Source organism: Gymnoscopelus braueri (assembly GCF_963280865.1).
Source record: "Gymnoscopelus braueri genome assembly, chromosome: 8".
Lineage (NCBI taxonomy): Eukaryota > Metazoa > Chordata > Actinopteri > Myctophiformes > Myctophidae > Gymnoscopelus > Gymnoscopelus braueri.
Window position 1 is genome coordinate 17,646,061 of NC_137609.1, and position 18,579 is coordinate 17,664,639.

Consider the following 18,579-nt stretch of genomic DNA (forward strand, 5'->3'; position numbering starts at 1 on the left):
AATATCTTGAAGCAGTGACTGAAATTATTTTGAAGTAGAGTGACTGGGAAATATCATCCCGATTTAGCTAAAACTTGCTACCTAGACTTTTAAACTGTTATGTATGGCAAGCATCTTTGTACAGTACAATATGTCATATTGTGTGGCACACCCACAAACACGTAAGGGCCAAGCAAGGGCCAAGCAAGATTTCTGTAGCATGGTATGTGTTTTCTACAAATCTTTTTCCTATTCCCCATACATTAACTGTGTCCCCTTTTTCTGTGTCTCTGTCCTGTTTCATAACTGCTGTATTGCAACTGAACTTCCGCCGTAGGATCAATAAAGGTCTATTTATCCAAGGTCCAGGGAAAGGGATCAGCTATGTTCACTCAGCTTGGGGTCGGGGTTAGGCAGTAGTGGAAAAAGTACTCAGGTTTTTTACTTAAGTAGAAGTATCAATGCTGCAGCCTGCAACATAGAAACACTCTGTTAAAAGTTAAAGTCTGGTAATCAAAATTTACTTGAGTAAACGTACAAAAGTATTGTGAGTATTGAGTAGTTGTGAGCTTGTAGATCGGCTATTTTCAAATAGCAAAATTATATATATATGTAGGGTTGAAATGGTTAATGTATGTTTTGTAATACTAAAATATTTGTCTCCGAGATGTAGTAGGAGTAGAAGTAAAAGGACATTGGGTATACTCCAGTAAATTAAAAATACCTCAACATTGTACTTGAGTAAATGTACTTAGTTACTTTCCACCACTGGGTTGGGGTTAGGGTTGAACATACTAGACTGTACTGTAGTGCTGAGGTAGTATGCAAGGGGATTACCTACCAAAGCCAATGAAGTCACAATATTTGGTAAGCGGTCCTTTGCACATACTTGAATGTATATTAAAATCTTTGGCTGTACTGTATATCATAAACAGATCTTTTCCCCATTAATGGTCACTGATGGCTAAACATCATTGCGCCGTTAATAAGTCATGTTTGAATTTAGCTCATAAATCAACCACCATACCAAGCTATTATTTGACAGTTTTTATATCACTTTTAATATCTATGTCTGACTTTTCAAGTCACTGAAATGCCCTTTTGTCCATCACATTATATTTTACACAAGCCATTATTTGCTATTGAAATGTATTGTTTATTGTTCTGCAATGATCTCATTGAGCTCACTTTTTATCTCCGCCAGGCCAAAAGGTAACGGGTGGGATTTCGTCTCACCCGTCTGTTTGTTGTCTGTCCTGTTTGACTGTCGGTGCTTAATCTCGCAAACCGCTGGACCAATCAGCACCAATTTCTTGTAGGCCAAGGAAGTACCTCTATGCATTTTTCCCACATAACGTATATTGTTTTTGTAAATTACATTTTATAATGGAAGGGAATGGTCATGCATAGATACATCATAGACGACTGACGTCATAGATTGGACACACGCCTGGTGGAGATAAAATGCGCTCCGCCTCTCTAGTTTGTGAATAAATTCCAGTGATAGATTTATATCTGGGAGGTTATCCATCATACCATAACGACCCAAACAACTGATTGATTCTGATGGACACAGAAAATGAAGATGACAGAAATAATTGGGTCCTTATGGAAAGTATGTGAATATACTGTACACATCACCAATATGTAAGGATGAAAATAAATAAATGTCCCTGATTACAAGTTCTTTACTTTAAGGGGTGTCCTATTTACAACTTAGCAGCAACATCTAAAATAAAGACAGCAATGTAACATACCCTATAACAACATCATTAATTAATAAAATACTAATACAGGCTAAAAAGAAAAATGCCAAATGCAAATGTAAAAGGGACATAACAAAGTGCAGTAAACATGAGAGAACTCACATTCATCTAATATTAGTATCAATCTCCTTAAACAACGTTAAATTCAGTCTCACATGAAGTATCCGGGTGTTGAGTAGAGCAAATAAGGGTTGAGTTTACGTTCAGCTGAACCAAAAGTGGCATTCTCGTGGGCCTGGCGTCGGTAATAACGCCTCAAGGCAGGGCTTCCTGGGTGACACTGGCGCATGTGGAGGAAATACTCGTCGGGGCGATTAGAGGTAAAGCCGCAGTCCTCGCAGACAAAGATCTTGGAGCGTCGCTGGCGATAGGCGTACTGTTGCTGGACGCCATGAATCTTCCTCATATGTGACTCCAAAGAGCAGCGCTGTGTGAAGGCCTTATCGCACAGCTCACACCTGTATGGACGGATACCTGCAGAAGCAAAAAAGTGGTTTAGTCCAGTGCTTCTCAAACTTTTTTGTGTCTGTCAAGGACCCCCAAATTGATATATATTTGGCCGTGGACCCCCCATCTGAATTTTCTTTGTGCCTGGGACCTCCATTTGAGTTTAAAAAAAAAAAAACTTTAAAAATATGTATTTTTTGCTTTAAAAATATGTATTTTTTTTTCATATATTATGTATATTAACAAATTTTGCTGGGGGTCCCCGGGCCCTACTTTGAGAACCAATGGTTGAGTCAGTGTGTATGTGTGTCTAATGTCTATGCATTCTGCTTCTAGGAATAAGAGAGATACTTTGCATATCTGAAATCCAGGAGCAGGAACAAGCTTATGAATGATATGTAAACCACCTGGAAAACATTATTCACTAATACAGTATAGCTGTTGAGTATAATATTATACGATTCAACACTGACATTACATAATACATGAAAAAAAGAATAAAGGCACTGCCACTGGAGCAACTCGGACAGTTGGAGACTTTTTTTTCCCAGAGTGCAAGAAAAAGATGACACCGTTTCAATGTCATGTTGTTGTTCTTCGTCAGGTCAAGGCGTGACGAAGATGTATTGACATTGAAACTAATATAAAGAAAAGAAAATAAAGAAAGAAGAGGCTCCAACTGTCCGAGTTGCTTCATTGCCTTTTATTCTTTTTGCTATATGCACCGAACCAGCCTGAACTTGGCCTGGACCACTTTTGTTCATTACATAATACATGTGTAGTAGTAAATCCGGGTGTGTCCCTCACCTGTATGAGTACGCATATGCCTCTTAAGGTCGAACGTGTCGTTGAACCCCTTGCCACAGAACCTGCAAGGGTGTCTCTTGACCATGCTGTGGCACTTGAGGTGTCGTGTCAACATGCGCTGCAGGGGGAACACTTTATGGCACACCGAACACAGGAAGTCCCCGGAGCCAGGGGACGAGCGTGGGCGGGACTAGATGGGAAAGAGACAGTAGTGGGTGTTTTAAAAGTGCTCACTTAACCTATTAAAGGTCCTTACACACCGGGGCGATTTTTTTCATGCGAATAATACGTTTATTTTTAAAACCTTGTAAAGTCAATGCAAGCTTCCACACCAGTTTCGCGGAGCGAAAAAAGCGTCTTTTAATTATTCGGAACGAGTCCGAATTTTGCGTATATTCGCATATTCGCCGGTGTGTAACCGCCTTAAGACCTGAGGCCGATTCTACCAACAGTTTTCTGTTTTCTTTCCAGAAGCAAAGATTTGAGTTAAAAAAAATCGCTTTACAAATAAATATATTCAAAGGTTTGCACATTTTCACGATTTTTCAAAAATAGCAGATCTACAAGCTCATAGCGTGGCACGAAGTGACGCGCTATGAGCTTGTAGATCTGCGATTTTTGGATAACCATTTTTGAATGGTTAAAATCTAAAATGTCACTGATGCTTTCCCAGTCGTAATGGGTTAAAAGCAATGAAACACACTGTTATTATAGTAAAAAAAGGGAAAAAAAGCATTCAGAACTAGTGAAAAATCATAAAAGTACAAAATGAAAAGCTTCATTTAATGTATTTTTAAATTTGGAGCAACAGACATAGGTGGAGCATTTTATTTATCCATGTTTTAAAGAGCATTTTTATTTGTACATAAATGTTAGTCAGATTAGCTATTAACACATTTTTTGATCAGGTATACGTTTAGCAAGCAACTGATTTTCTTTTCTCTCCAGAAAAGCGAGAGCAGAAGTCAGCCCACACAAACAACATTTCACAAACATACCTTAGCTCGTGTTGCAAGTGCTAGTGCATTAGGGTGGTAAAAGTGGCCCTGAGGCAGCATGGTGGGCCAGTCCAGGCTCGTTTCTGCCACTGATCCTCCTGGTCCCGACGGTGGCTCTGGACCTTCAAGCCCCGGTGTCGCCACAGACTCTAAGGCAATCAATGGCTGAGTGAGAGAGGCAGGCTTCGGAGCACCAGTGTTGATGAGGATCTGCTCATTGGCTTTCCATGAAAAGAATAAAAGGAAACAACTTAAATGGTTTAATATATTGGAACATTTTTGGTTGATACTCTAAATAGCATGAATTTACTTTATTCAGAATCGCAAGGCATATGGTCCAAACTGGACATTGCTTCACTCTGATCATCTCACCTATTGTATTATCCTCTTTCCATTCAGTGTGCTCTGGCTCTTTCCACCGCCACGCTCCACAAGTTGCCTGCTTCTTTTTAACAAGGAACGACCGTGGCATCCTTCCTCCGAGTTACACTTCTTCCTTCCGATTATATCTCCTCTGATCTGATCGGAGTCACTGATGTGCTCGATTGCTCCACCACTTTTACTTTGCGATCAGCTTAAAAAAGGACCGGGGTCTAGATATTACCTTCCCTCGAGCTCAACCACATCCTAAGTTCAACTTGCAACCGACCTACAGGTAACCCAACAAAATCACTGTGCTCATTTACATAACACTCTCTGCGATGAGTGGCGAAGACATGGATTTCGGGGGAGGATGGTTGGTGTTTTGACTGGTGCACACCTGTGCTCACTGTGTGTGCATGTGCCTCTTTAACTGGTCCCCCACTGGTTTTGCATGTCAGGCATTGAGAATCCGGGGTCCTGCGCATTCAAGTGGCCCTCGGGCATGCAAATTCGGGCTCCGGGCCAAGCCCTGGTCTCAGACAAAGGGCACGGTCTGAGTAACAGGAGCATACACAGAGGAGCCACAATCTTAACTGCTAGGTAAATCAGCCATTTCGTTTTTTTTCACCTCCTGTTGTTTTAATTGTTTTGTGGGCTTAAGGAGCTTCAGAAAATGCAGACAAAAGCCATTCAAACGCATTGAAAAGATGTCAAGCGTATGCTTTTTACTCAGTTGACTGTGTTGTCTGAGTAATGGCATTCACCCTCCTCGTGGATTGTTACCACACACCCCATTCTGCTTCTAAGAGTACACAATCTAAATATTTCAGGTGCAATGGGTATGTACATATAACTGTCAAATGTCCAGCAGTGGTTAAAGGGTTTAACGTTTATCAGACTGTATCTCTTTTAAATATGAAATAAACTGATAAAGCCCTAATCCTTGTATTTGATAAAAGTATGCTCAATACATTGTCTGAAAACAAAAGAAAGGGGGAAAAATGCTGTTGAAGAATCAAACGTTAAAGCTGTCCACCTTGTCAGTTTGTCTAATGATCTGCGTGGCAAGTGAGAGAGCGTGCATGTGAGTGAGGGAAAAACATGCTGCATGTGTCTTATTTCACTGGATTCTGCATGGCAAATGCAGCTGCTACCGGCAACTAAACCCCATCATGCAAATACCAACAGAGGTCACTCCAAGAACGCCAACGCATCAGACGAATTATACACTACCATGCCCTGCCTTAATGCACCTATTGCACTTAGTGATTTATGTAATGTACGCAGCATTTGCTGAATGCCAATGATTTGTGTAATGTGTCCGCTGCCTTGTTTTTGAGATTATTGTACTGATTGTTTGCTGTTGCGTGTGTGTGTGTGTGTGTGTGTGTGTGTGTGTGTGTGTGTGTGTGTGTGTGTGTGTGTGTGTGTGTGTGTGTGTGTGTGTGTGTGTGTGTTATATAATGATGATTTAATGTTGAAATTGTATTGTATTGGTAATCGAGCCGTGCTAAAAAAAAAGATATATTGATACGCAATATATCATATTGTCATGCTTGCCGATAGGCGTATTAATAGTACAGCTACAGAGGCTACTGTATCGTGACGCAGTTTTGAAAATAATTAATATCACCACTGGTGCCACATAGTACAAATGTGTCTCATCTCTGAGACTCGACATGAGCTTGGTGCAGCATTATTGTTCGCAACAATTTTTTTAATAGGAACTCTGGGATTAGAAGCATACTATTTTATTTGACTTTAAAGATCTCTGTGGGCCTAAATTGTAAGTGTTTCAATTTGTGCAATACTCAAGGCTTTGCCTTTGCCGTTATACAGAATAATAAAGAGCTCTTGCAGTGAATTCTGTACGATCGTTCGGCAATATCCAGCCCAGTATTCCCAAAAATCTCCCAATAATTGATGTTAACATTGGCAGTGTAAGCATTGCTACTGACAGGAGACTGTTGACTGTACTGTGTCATGCTGCCGTCCGGAGCTGCGCTCTAACTGTATGCAAAGTTCCATCCCTCTGCTGCAGCAGCATGGAAATCAAATGGTAAAAAGGCAGATCCTCGTCAATTTGCACACAGATACAGAGAAGGACCAAATCAGCTCTTAGTACTCTGATCAAAAACAGCCAACAGAATGGCTCACTTATCCCACTGAGGATTTCTTAGGTCGTGCTTGCCGACACGCGTATCGATACAGACTACAGAGGTATCGATACGGAGATATTAATACAGAGGTATCGATGCAGAGGCTACTGTATCGATACAATTACTGGAAATTCTGTGTATGATGCAGTTTAAAAAATATAAAAAAACATCACCTATGGCACCACATAACATTTTCATTCTCAAACATTTTAATTTGAAGGCCCCCCAGTTTGGCATGCGTTAGGCCACGGACCCCCATTTGATACAAACATTCTTTTTTATCCTCAGTGCATTTAACTCAAGATAGTGTACAAATGGAACCAATTGTCCACTCTCGTTACAGAGCCATAAGGGTACATTTGGTTCCTAATAATCAACAATTTAGCTGGGGACCCCCTGGGTACTGGGGGTCCCTGGACCCAACTTTGACAACTACTGTCTTAAATGAACAAGGCTTCCTCCCAGTGTAACTTCTGGCAGCTAATTTAGTTTTACTCTTTTAGGCAAAAGAGTTTGTCACATTTTAGTCATTTCTCTCCATTTCTAACTCAAAAGGTTTTAGTCCAGTTCTTGTCATTAGTTTTAGTAAGAATAAAATAAAATAACTTTAAACCAATTCAATTAGGCCAATGTGGGTATTGTATTTAAGATATGACAGTATTGTCATATCACATTATGAATTTGAAGATTAAAATCATGGGATAACACAACTAGCCTATTATATAATTATACACATCATCATGTTACAACATTTTCACACAAAAAAACACTTGACTGGTACCCTGCACTTTTAGCCATGTGATCTTCCTAAGCAATGGCCAAAATTATAATGCACCTACTATACCATACTGTACTGTTTTGTTTTGGACACAACACAGATTTCCTTGTGATGTCACCGTCAATACGGAAGACAGACGTACTGCGCACCGCACACAATACAGTCACTGACCTACTCTTGGAGGAACAAACAGTATAGCAACCGTTTTTATATTGAGCAACAGGTCTGAAAAGCTACATTTACCCCATTTGTTTAACTCAAACATGGGTGTGAGAGAAAAAAAGAAAGAAAGAAAAAAAGAAATAAAGACTGAATGAATGAATAAATGGCCATGAGGAATAGGCCTATAGAGGAAGTGTTGCCACCAAGCCAGTCATGAACCAATATCAGCCACCCTGATCACAGATCACAACCTTCAACAACAGCCACAACATAGCAGACATACTGTGTATCCACATCAGTCTTCTATTCCAAATGAACATTTAGAATTGATGGCTGTTACGTCAAAGCCCAAAATCTCAAACTCACACATAGGATAATTGAAGTGACCATGAGCCACATACACACATACTGTTCCCTTTTACAATTCACTACCTTACACGGCAGACACAACGCAACATACAAACTGTAGCTGATGTGTGCTCATGTCAATTCCAGAGCCAGAAACAGTCACTGATCATGTTGGGCCATTGGGTCTCAAAATGACAGCAATGGTACACACATTTTAAACCCACAAGGCAAATCTTCGTACCATGGGCGACCGGGCTTTCTGCTCGGCCGCCCCCGAACTGTGGAACGCCCTCCCTGTCCACCTGAGAGCTCCACAGTCAGTTGATTGTTTTAAGAGAGGACTAAAGACCTACCTTTTTAGCAAAGCATTTTTTTTGCTGGTTTTACCTCTAGGCTTTATGCCCCCATGTTTTAATAGTTTTCTTCTAGTTTCCTAGTTATTGTTTTCTTTTATTGGTGTGATGTTTCTGTTTTTATGCAATTGCCTTCTGTAGCACTTTGAGATTTCTTGTAAATGTAAAGTGCGTTATAAATAAAATCCATTATTATTATTATTAGTAGTAGTAGTAGGCCTATACACACAGCATACAGCACAAGCAGCAGTGCAGCAGCACAAAAAAAAGGTTCCTACCTTGAGCAGTCTTCTACTTGACACCTCATCAGTTGTGTAAGTGATGGCCAGGGTCAAACTTTGGAACCCATGGATAGAGACATAGTTCATCCCCTTCAGTCACGTTGGTCCTCCATACATCTGGCTGCAGATCGCCAATACTTTCCTTCCCTGCCATTGACACTGGGAGCCCCCAGTGTCAATGGCAGTGATCGACCAGCCCCATTCTCCCGGCTGCCATCTTCTCACTCACCCTTGGTAGCCCCCCACACAGAGGCTTGTTGGTAACGTGTTCATCCTGGTTGATATTTCCACTGCACATAGCATTCTGATGTAGCACAGTGGCCAGGAACTTCTGTAGAGCAGGCTTCAGGGTCCAGCATTCACAGCTGTAGAGGAGAATGGACTTTACAGGACTGAGAAGAAGCTGAGCTTGATATGGTGGGGGGTTTGGACTTCCACACACTGGCCATGCCATTTAGAACGCTCCATGCAGAACACCCCTGCCAAGATGTCAAACTCCTCGCTGTTGCCATCTGGGGTCATCCCCATGGCTCTTGTACCTTCTTCTTCTTTCGTGTATCATCATCAGATGTCAAGCTCAATGTCATGCAGCCACGCCTTTGTCTCAGGTCCCACATCAAAGAGGCCGGCCTCTGATGGTGGTTTATACAGAGGACAGGTGGTGATTATGTGGTCAGCTGTCTGCTCAAGCTCCCCGCATAGGCCAGGCCTCACTTCTTCATAGATCATTGAAGCAGCCAACCCCAGTACGCAGTCGGTTCAACAGGGTCCATTGCCGGTATGGCAGGTCTTCTCCTTTGATGCCGTCTCCTGGGTCCCAGAGGTAGCGGTGACAACGTTTGAGCCCAGCTGACTCCCACTCCTCCTTGCAGGATGCCGCCATCAATGCCTTTGTAGACAGGTCCTTAGCGATAGAACTGAGCATCTATTATGCTGCCTTGTTGTATGGGTGGCGGGACTTGAGTCTGTTTGGAGGCAACGCTGTCGTAGAGGTTTCAAGCAGGATATGCCAGTCATGTTTCTTGGCTTTCCTTGCTAGTGCAAGGGTAGTAGCCTCTCGTCGGAGGCCGGCCGGGGCAATTCCTTTTGGGACTGGCAGGTAGAACACAAGGGTGGGCAACCCGTTATGATCTGGAGAGCGTTGTTAATGGCAGTATCAACCTTTTTGGCATATGGGCTTCTACACCAGGCCGGGGCACAGCAAAGATCAGGGCTTGCGTGGAGATTCGTAGTAATTGCTCAGCTCTTGTACCTGTGTACATGGTTCCTATGGTCCGGAGTAGGTTGGGAGGAACACCATAAGCCTTGAGTGTCTGAAAGAAAGAAAGACATTAAAGTGATCAAGAGTGAAAGACATTGAAGTGATCAAGAGTTACATACATATATAATATACACCGTCAACAACTCACTACCTTCAACAGTAGCCACAACACAACTAGTATACGTATGCTGTATGCTGTCACAACATAGAGAGTATTTCAGAGCCAGGTACAGTCACTGAACATGATTCATTGCCAGACAGTCAATGGGGCTGCAGTAAAGTTTGAATTATTTTTGGATAGTTGACAGATATTCAACCACAGAGCTTCATGGCCGTCAAGAAAGTACTCAACTTTATTTGTAATTTGTATTTTCAATTGCTTCTAAACCAAATGATATACTGACATTCAACAAGCTCTACATTGTGAAGGGGGGCGTATGTGCACACGCCCTTTAGATTTCTCATTAAATATTTTAAATATTTTACAAGAATATAGTATTTTTACATTTTATGTTTTTATCCTATATATAAAAATCTGATTAAGGGAGGACCAGCCGGAAGGCGGACGGACCTCTGACGTCACGCTGACAGTAGTTGTCAAACAAACAGTCAGCTCCATATATGGGCACAAAAGGGGTCATGCTGGGCATATACTGATGACATCAGGGATCTCATATGTACATAAAAGGGACAAGGACTGACAGATACAGAGATCTCCATATATGGGCATAAAAGGGACATGGACTGACGGATACAGAGCTCTCTATATATGGATGGGCATAGCAGCATGCCCATATATGGGCATACTGATGACATCATGCAGGGATATCCATATATGGTCATAAAAGGGACAATACTGACAGATAGTGATCTCCATGTATGGGCATAAAAGGGACAAGGACTGACAGATACAGAGATCTCCATATATCAGTCAGATTGGCAGTGCGACATAGGTGTGAGGGATGCGTAGCGGGCCAAACCTCTACGCCGCCGCCGCCAACCAATATGCCCATAAATCGGCATTCCAATATATGGGCATATACTGATCACATCAGGGATCTCCATATATGGGCATAAAAGGGACAAGGATGGACAGATACAGAGATCTCCATATATGGGCACAAAAGGGACACAGACAGAGGGGTACAACGGGTACTCTGACAACCCCCGACTCTATTGACTCAGACATATTGGTCTGATCTGTGGTGCGACGTAGGTAATTCATTCATTTTGAGGAGTGTTTGGGTTCTATTACTCTTCTTCCAGTGAAAAATTACATCAAATGACTATTAACTGAAAAGGTTACATGGTGAAACATCACTTCAACCCAGGTAGCATAGTCAACTTTCTTATTTCATTTTCATGGTTAGATTATTAGAATCCCACATTCCCCCCTTAGTGGAGTAGGCCTGACACAAGTATAGCAAAGTGTAATGCATGGTTTTAAATAATGCTCAAACATGCATTCTTCTTTTTAGAACATATTTGTTTCAATTTGTGAACAGTGAAACATATTCATTTACAAACTAAGATAAGGAACAGTGTCATTCACTTCTCTAATCAGTACAGGTCAAAGGTGATTTCTTTAGCTTGCATTGTATTTCAAGTTAACATAAACATACCATCTTACTCAGGGCCGGCCGGATTAACCCTTTGTGGTGCCCGGGGCAACAACCCTGTTCAGCCGTGCATTAAGCCAGGCCTGATCTTACTTGATAAAATAACTTTGTGCTTACGTTACAATGAAATTCGGAATGACATGTCTTAGTTCTACTGGATCTCTTCTCCACTAGTCCCTCCCTAAAGGCGGTTACACACCGGCGAATATGCGAATATACGCAAAATTCGGACTCGTTCCGAATAATTAAAAGACGCTTTTTTCGCTCCGCGAAACTGGTGTGGAAGCTTGCATTGACTTTATAAGGTTTTAAAAAAAACCGTAGTATTCGCATGAAAAAAATCGCCCCGGTGTGTAAGGACCTTTCCTCTCTGTACATTTGGGGCCCTATTCTGGACGCCGCCTTACCCAATTAGAGCCCGACCGATGCCAGATTTTTGGGTCCGATGCCGATACCGATTTTGAGAGTCCTGGACCACCGATTGCCGATGTTTTTGACCGATATTTTGTAATTAAATAAAATGATAAAAAATAATTTTCAAAAACGTATAAACTTCATTTTTTCATTAAAGTTAAGACTACAAGATTGAGAACATTTAAATAAAATGCAATCACATTATTACAAATAAACATGAATACAATTATTTGAAAACTTTAGTTACTAGTCACTTTGTAGATTTTAATTATTAATATTATTACTAAACATGCATTAACCACAAGTCTTCAGCCCTTTTTAAACTTCGGCTATTTGCAGTGGTGGAAAGTAACTAAGTACATTTACTAAATTACTGTACTTAGTACAATTTTGAGGTATTTGTACTTCACTTGAGTATTTCCAATTTCCAATACTTTTACTTCTACTCCACTACATCTCAGAGGCAAATATTATACTTTTACTCCACTACAAGTATTTGAAAACTTTAGTTATTAGTTACTTTGAATATTTTTATTATTATTACAAAACATACATTAACCACTTCAGCCCTATATAGGGCCATTTGAAATTAGCTGATCTGCAAGCTTGTAGATCTGCTATTTTCAAAAGATTTTTATACATTTGAGAACTTGAAATTGATTGAAATTTGATGCCAATACTTTTACTCAAGTACATTTTGAATTTCAGACTTTTACTCGTAACAGAGTATTTCTATATAGCAGTATTGATACTTTTACTTAAGTAAAAAATGTTAGTACTTTTTCCACCACTGGCTATTTGAAAATAGCAGATCTACAAGCTCACAAGTCACAACATGTTGCTATGCAGTGCTTTGTGAGCTTGTAGATCTACTATTTTCAAAACATTTTCATACATAATGATATAAAGGAGTGTAGTGCACTTCTAAATTTAGGATTTGGTTTTGGTCAATTGATTTAGTTTTCATATTACATTGACATGACGCTGTCACCGCATCCTGCAACAGACGTGCTCATGCAGAGCCCGTCCATCGATTGGTTGTGAAATCGCCCTGACAACCAACAACAACCAATAAAACCCACAACTGTCCCTTCGGACTATAGGATCCATTCTAAACTATGGGATTGTACAACTTGCGTCGAGTCACACAGGCTTGAGGCTTTGAGCACAACAAAACTGTGTCCTTGTATTTTAGTTATGAACAAAGTCTTGCTGAGAGCAAAATGAACGGCCCAAGGTAAGGGTAATGCTTTACAAAGTTGTAAGAGGAATCCTATAGGCTTCATCTGACTGACCATCTTGTCCGCGTCTGATGAAAAGTGAAAGTAAATGAAACTCGCCCCAAATCACGCTCACCCCCATTCTTTTTCGCGGACCGACGGTTCTTGCATTTGTTTGATGATAAGGTTAGAACATAGTTTTACTGTGGTTACGTTTAGAAATAAGGTTAGGTAGGTTTAGGCATAGTTTTCTGAAGTTACGTTTGTGAATACCGCGGGATTTTCCCCGGGGCGATTGTGTTTTAGGGCGACTGTGTTTTGGGGCGAGAGTTTTGGTATTCACCGTGCGTCTGCCAAGCCGCACTCCTCCGCTCAGAAACAGCGTGGAGATGTTAAATTAACGTCTCACTCAGACAGACGTTAATATATATTTCTTTAGCGATATACAAGTAGCTTAGAAGATTGTAGTAGCCTATGCCCAATTGCCCATAAAAATATATACCTAACAGTTGCATCATGATCCATAAATTAACGAGCCTCGCGTCGAGTCATTCATATCATTTATTAATTAATTGAGCTTGGTCTCTCTAGAAGGCATTGTAGTGGTAGATAAGTCGTAAAGCGCTTTGAGTAAGTTTGAGTACTTAGAAAAGCGCCATATAAATGCAATTCATTATTATTATCATTATTATTATTATCTCTCTCAGTATTATTGAGAGATTGTTGAGAAAAACGAGCAATCTTTGTGGATTTCACATAAATAAATATAAACACCTTTACCGCAGCTGCGCAGCAATTGCACAATCAGTGAAAATATTATTGACAAAAACATCGGAATGATTGTTGTAAGAATTTCTATTCTATTTTATTTTATTATTATATAAGATGATGTTTGGCAACATATGTGATGTCTATAGTTTGTTTTTTTGTTTTGTGTGTTTTGTTTTTGAAAACTTAATAAAATTTAAGTGAAAAAAAAAAAAAAAAAAAAAACATCGGAACATGGGGGGAAATAATGACCGATGTCCGATGTCAGCATCGGGGTCCAAAATGACCGATGTATCGGTTCCACCGATGTATCGGTCGGGCTCTATTACCCATTATCCCTAAACATCTTCGCCATTTTTTACTATTTTGAAAAACATTTTCAAATAGTTCAAAAGGCCAATCTACAAGCTCACAACATGTCGATGTAGATCGGCTAGTTGAACTATTTGAAAATGTTTTTAAAAATAGTAAAAAATGGCAAAGAAGTTTAGGGATAATGGGTAAGGCGGCGTCCAGAATAGGGCCCATAGTGTTTTATATTTGTGATGATGAGGGGATGTTTAACAAGCAACCATAGCCTTTTCTGTGACCAATATTTGGTGAAAATGGTAGATCTACAAGCTCACGACTTGTAATTCTCTGGCATTGCATTAAACTCATGTATTTCTCTTTTATTTCCAGTGTTTTAGACTATTGTTTCAGATTTGTTAAGCTGGTACAAACACAAATAAGAGTGTGAAAGTGGGAGGGTTGGGTGTGTGAGTGCATGTAGGCTTTTTTTTTAAATAAGATTTTCTGTAAAAGGGGGGGGATCACAATGGTCAGTGTAATCCAATACCTGTTCAGAGAGTCTGTGGTTGAATTCGATCTTTTGCCATGAATTTATACAGAAAGGTCTATATATCAGTGGTTCCCAAACTTTTTAGCTTGAGACCCAACAGAAAAAGTTGATGTCTCCCTGGGACCCAAACCAGTGAAGATAGTCGATCTACAATGGTTGTAGATCATCTATTTTTACTTTGTCTTTTTTTTTTATTTTTTTTTTTAACAATTTAGGAAATGATAAAATTTACTCACAACCCATACAAATGGGTCCTTACCCCACACTGCTGTGCGGTATACTGTATATTGCCTTATTTAGGCTGCGTCAACGGGTCTCCCTGGGTCCAAAACCAGTGTAGATAGCCGATCTACAATACCACGTGTCATATTGCGACAAGTTTTGAGGTTGTATTTTTTATTTATTTTTTTAGAATTTCTTTTATTTTTAATATATATATATATATATATATTTGTTTTTGGCTTTTCTGTCTTTCTGCCTTTATTGATAGTTAAGTGTAGATGGACAGGAAAGAGGGAGAGAGAAACGGGGAGAGAAACGCATCAAAGGTCGTCGGGAACGGGACTCGAACACGCTGTCAGGCTAAGGCTATTAGTGCCTAGGTGCCCGGACCGCTAGGCTTTATATATTTATTTAAGCATTTTTTTCGGGGGTCCTGACCCCACAATACTGTATACCGTATAATGCCTTATTTATGCTGCGTCGCACGACAGTGTCACACACCGGAAACAGTAGTGGTATTCAGGAGCTTCCCAAAATATTCTCTGCAGCGGTTCCACATTAAAATGCCAATGAGGGATAGAACCAACAAAGACAGCAGAACCACGGAAACTATAAGACCAACAGTGAGGGGCTGTAGTGGTTCTGCAACTTCCACTGTAGGACAACCATCAGTGTGGGGCTGTAGTCGATACACTGCCATGGTCCTCTTGTAGATTCTGTTGTTGACCTGCTCTATGGAGTCACAGGTGTACAAGCCAGCATCTGATTCTGAGGTGTGTAGAATGACGAGGTGCCCATTGTAGATGTTGTATTTGCTGTCGGAGTGAAGTGTTTGGTCCGACAAATGCCAGTGGACCTGCGCCAAGTTGGAGTCTGGCTGGCAAGGTAGAAGAATATTGTTCCCTGGAACCAGGGTGACGTCTTCAGCTACTACTACTGGCTCTTCTGGATGAGGACATTGTGAAATGTCCCCCTTCTTTAGACTCTGAATGGCAGTGTCAGAGGAAGACAAGCTGGAGACTTGGCGGCAGAGGTCAGATGTGGAGTCCCAGGCACAGTAAGGGTCTCTGGCCAGGACACAGTCCACACAGGACTCATAGCGACTGCAGTCACTGACTGGCATCTGAACAGCACCAAACTCTGATCCTGCATACAGCTGGCCCTTGCTGGAAGAGAGGCGCAGAGTCTGGACAGGATTAGGGTCCTCATACAGCTGAATCTCTTCAATAATGAACATCTCCCCAGCGTAGTTTACAGCCTTCTGAATGTAGCCGTTTTCTGTGCCGATGAACATAACTGGGTATCTCTCTCCATCTAGTGCCAACACAGTATCAACTACAATTCGAGTCATCAAGGGCCCCTTTTTCACCACCAGCGGACCCCCTGTGAGTGGCCGAACAGTCTCATCCAAGATGGGCTTTTCCTTGATGAACTGCTGGGATTTCACATTTTTAGGGTCCAATGAGCGTTTGGTGCAAGATCCTGGTCTGTTCGTGACATACTGATTTGGCACAGAAACCGGGTCCCTCACCCATCTTTCCTTCCCTGATGTTTCAAGCATGACAGGCTTCTTAAAATGTCCTTCATTGAACACCTTTTCAACGTCAGACACGCTGTATGCACATACTGCAGACATGTTTGACGAGCTCGGCTGAGGTGTAAAGACGGCATAGAAGACACTCTTTTCCCAGTTGTGGTGTTTAAGCAGGAACACATCCTGGACAAGGGAGGGCAGGCTGCTGGCCTCTACAGAGCAGTCGAGGGGAGCCTTCAGGAACGATGTCCATCTGTTCTGCAAGATCTGTTCTCCTCCCATATCCCCTTTGCAGACACGAGCCACTCTTGACACCATGAGTTTGCTGTCAAAGTCATATTCCACAGCATTCTCTGTGAAGAACAAGTAGACCTTATCATCATCACCTTCACCGTCACTACTGGCATCGCCTTCACTTTGGTCCATGTAGATGAATTTGGGATCATTGAGCCATGATTCCTTGACCTCAGTCTTCAACGCAGGTGTGCTGAACCTACTAAAACGGTATTCAGTGCCCAAGAAGTTGGTTGCTGTAGCAGAATACAGGACATTTCCAACCATGAGGGAGGAGGAACTATGGGTAGGATTGTAGGGACACTTCTCTTTACCCTCCTCCAGCTCTTTCTCCAGACTAAACTTTCCATCAGAATACGTTATGTAAGCACATTTGGGATTGAAAGCATTTGTCCCGCACACATACATTCTGGTGTCATCCAGTGTGTGCAGGATCCGAATGTAGTTACGGCATTCCACCTCACGATCTCGTCCCTTGCCCGCACACTCATTCCGTTTATCTTCGGTAACTGGCCAATATTCCGCAGCCTTCTTGTCAGTGATGTCGTCAATATTCAGGGCGTAGATTGCATCTCTGGCCCCAAGAAGCAGCAGACCCAAATCCTCTCTCATGAGCATGGTGGTGTAGTTCCAAACGCCATCCTCTCTGAACATCTTCAGCTCGTTGTGGTAGGCCACAGTCTTTCGTGGAATGCTGTCGCGACTGTTGAATCCGTTACAGGGCAGGGGGAGAAGAAATCCACAAAGAATGCACAAGGCATAGAGAATGCTGAAGGAAAACCGGAGAGACATGGCTTAGTGTAAAATTATAAGAAATGTATCTCTTCTTGTCTCTCGCTTTGGCTTGGTCCGTATCTGTGTATCAGTAGGTCTCTCTGTATCTCTCTTGGTCATCAATAATCAAATGTATTCAACCTACAAGCCCTTTTATACGTTTGTCTGACATCACACTCTGGTCTGGTCTGGTCTGACCTGACATCAGCAGACCTGGTCTGACAACACACACACACAACACAAACCGTTGCCATGCATGCCAAACAATGCCGATTTTCTCAGGCGCCATTGCAGTTCCCCAATGAATGTCAGTGTGCGTGTGGTGTGTGTGTATTGCTGTCCTTCGCGTATTTCGAGAACCATCTGACCGATCGACTTCAAACTCAGCATGCATATCGTCGAGGACCCGAGGGAGAGCGATGCCCGGCGTTTGTTGGTCGGCATGCGTTTGTCCATATATGCCCATGTATGGGCATATATGGAGATCCGGTTGTGCTATGACGTCATATCGATGATATCAGAGACATCCATATATGGGAATTAAAGGGGTAGATAGACAATACAAAAATCTCCCTCTATGGGCATAAAATGGACACAGGCAGACGGACAATTACAGTGATCTCCATATATGGGCATCCTATTAAAACTGGCTTAAGGGAGGGCCGGCGGGCGGCACGCTCATGTCACCATGACTCAGCCAATACCAAATAAGGAGTTCCCAATGCAGCTATGCCCAAATATGTTGTGTGTTGTCTAACCTCAATGTGTCGTCATGGCATCAGGTGCAAATAAATCAGTCAGCTCCAAAGGGGGCATGCCCATATATGGGCATTTACTGATTACATCAGGGATCTCCAAATATGGGCATAAAAGGGACAAAGACTGACAGATACAGAGATCTCCATATGGCCATATCAGCATGCCCATATATGGGCATATATTGATGACATCAGGGATCTCCGTATATGGGCATAAAAGGGACAAGGACTGACAGATACAGAGATGTCCATATATGGGCATAAAAGGGACAAGGACTGACAGATACAGAGATCTCCATATATGGGCATAAAAGGGACAAGGACTGACAGATACAGAGATCTCCATATATGGGCATATCAGCATGACCATATTGGCATATACTGATGACATCATGCAGGCATATCCATATATGGATATAAAAGGGACAAGGAC

The 18,579-nt window shown here is 41.6% G+C and overlaps 2 protein-coding genes across 2 annotated transcripts; both read right to left on the bottom strand.

The window, feature by feature from the left end:
- Positions 1–1,830: 1,830 nt before the first annotated feature.
- LOC308090394 (putative transcription factor Ovo-like 1) lies at positions 1,831–4,551 on the bottom strand. Its single transcript, XM_080435551.1, has 4 exons — positions 4,370–4,551; positions 3,998–4,218; positions 3,000–3,189; positions 1,831–2,219 (listed from the first exon to the last, which is right to left on the bottom strand). Exons 1-4 carry the CDS (start codon positions 4,467–4,469, stop codon positions 1,897–1,899), a joined length of 834 nt encoding a protein of 277 aa, XP_080291677.1. The 5' UTR covers positions 4,470–4,551; the 3' UTR covers positions 1,831–1,896.
- A 4,818-nt stretch (positions 4,552–9,369) lies between these two features.
- LOC308090704 (semaphorin-4E-like) lies at positions 9,370–17,406 on the bottom strand (the record flags this gene model as incomplete). Its single annotated transcript, XM_080435969.1, has 2 exons — positions 9,370–9,533; positions 15,453–17,406. The coding sequence occupies 2 exons, from the start codon at positions 17,404–17,406 to the stop codon at positions 9,370–9,372; spliced, it is 2,118 nt and encodes a 705-aa protein (XP_080292095.1).
- Between the last annotated feature and the right edge of the window lie 1,173 nt (positions 17,407–18,579).

Coding starts and splice junctions, on each gene's coding strand:
- LOC308090394 (XM_080435551.1), bottom strand. CDS start 4,469: ATGCCACGGTCGTTCCTTGTTAAAAAGAAGCAGGCAACTTGTGGAGCG. Junction 4,219..4,369: donor GAAAGAGGATAATACAATAG/GTGAGATGATCA, acceptor TTTCATGGAAAG/CCAATGAGCAGATCCTCATC. Junction 2,220..2,999: donor GCATATGCGTACTCATACAG/GTGAGGGACACA, acceptor TTGCTTCTGCAG/GTATCCGTCCATACAGGTGT.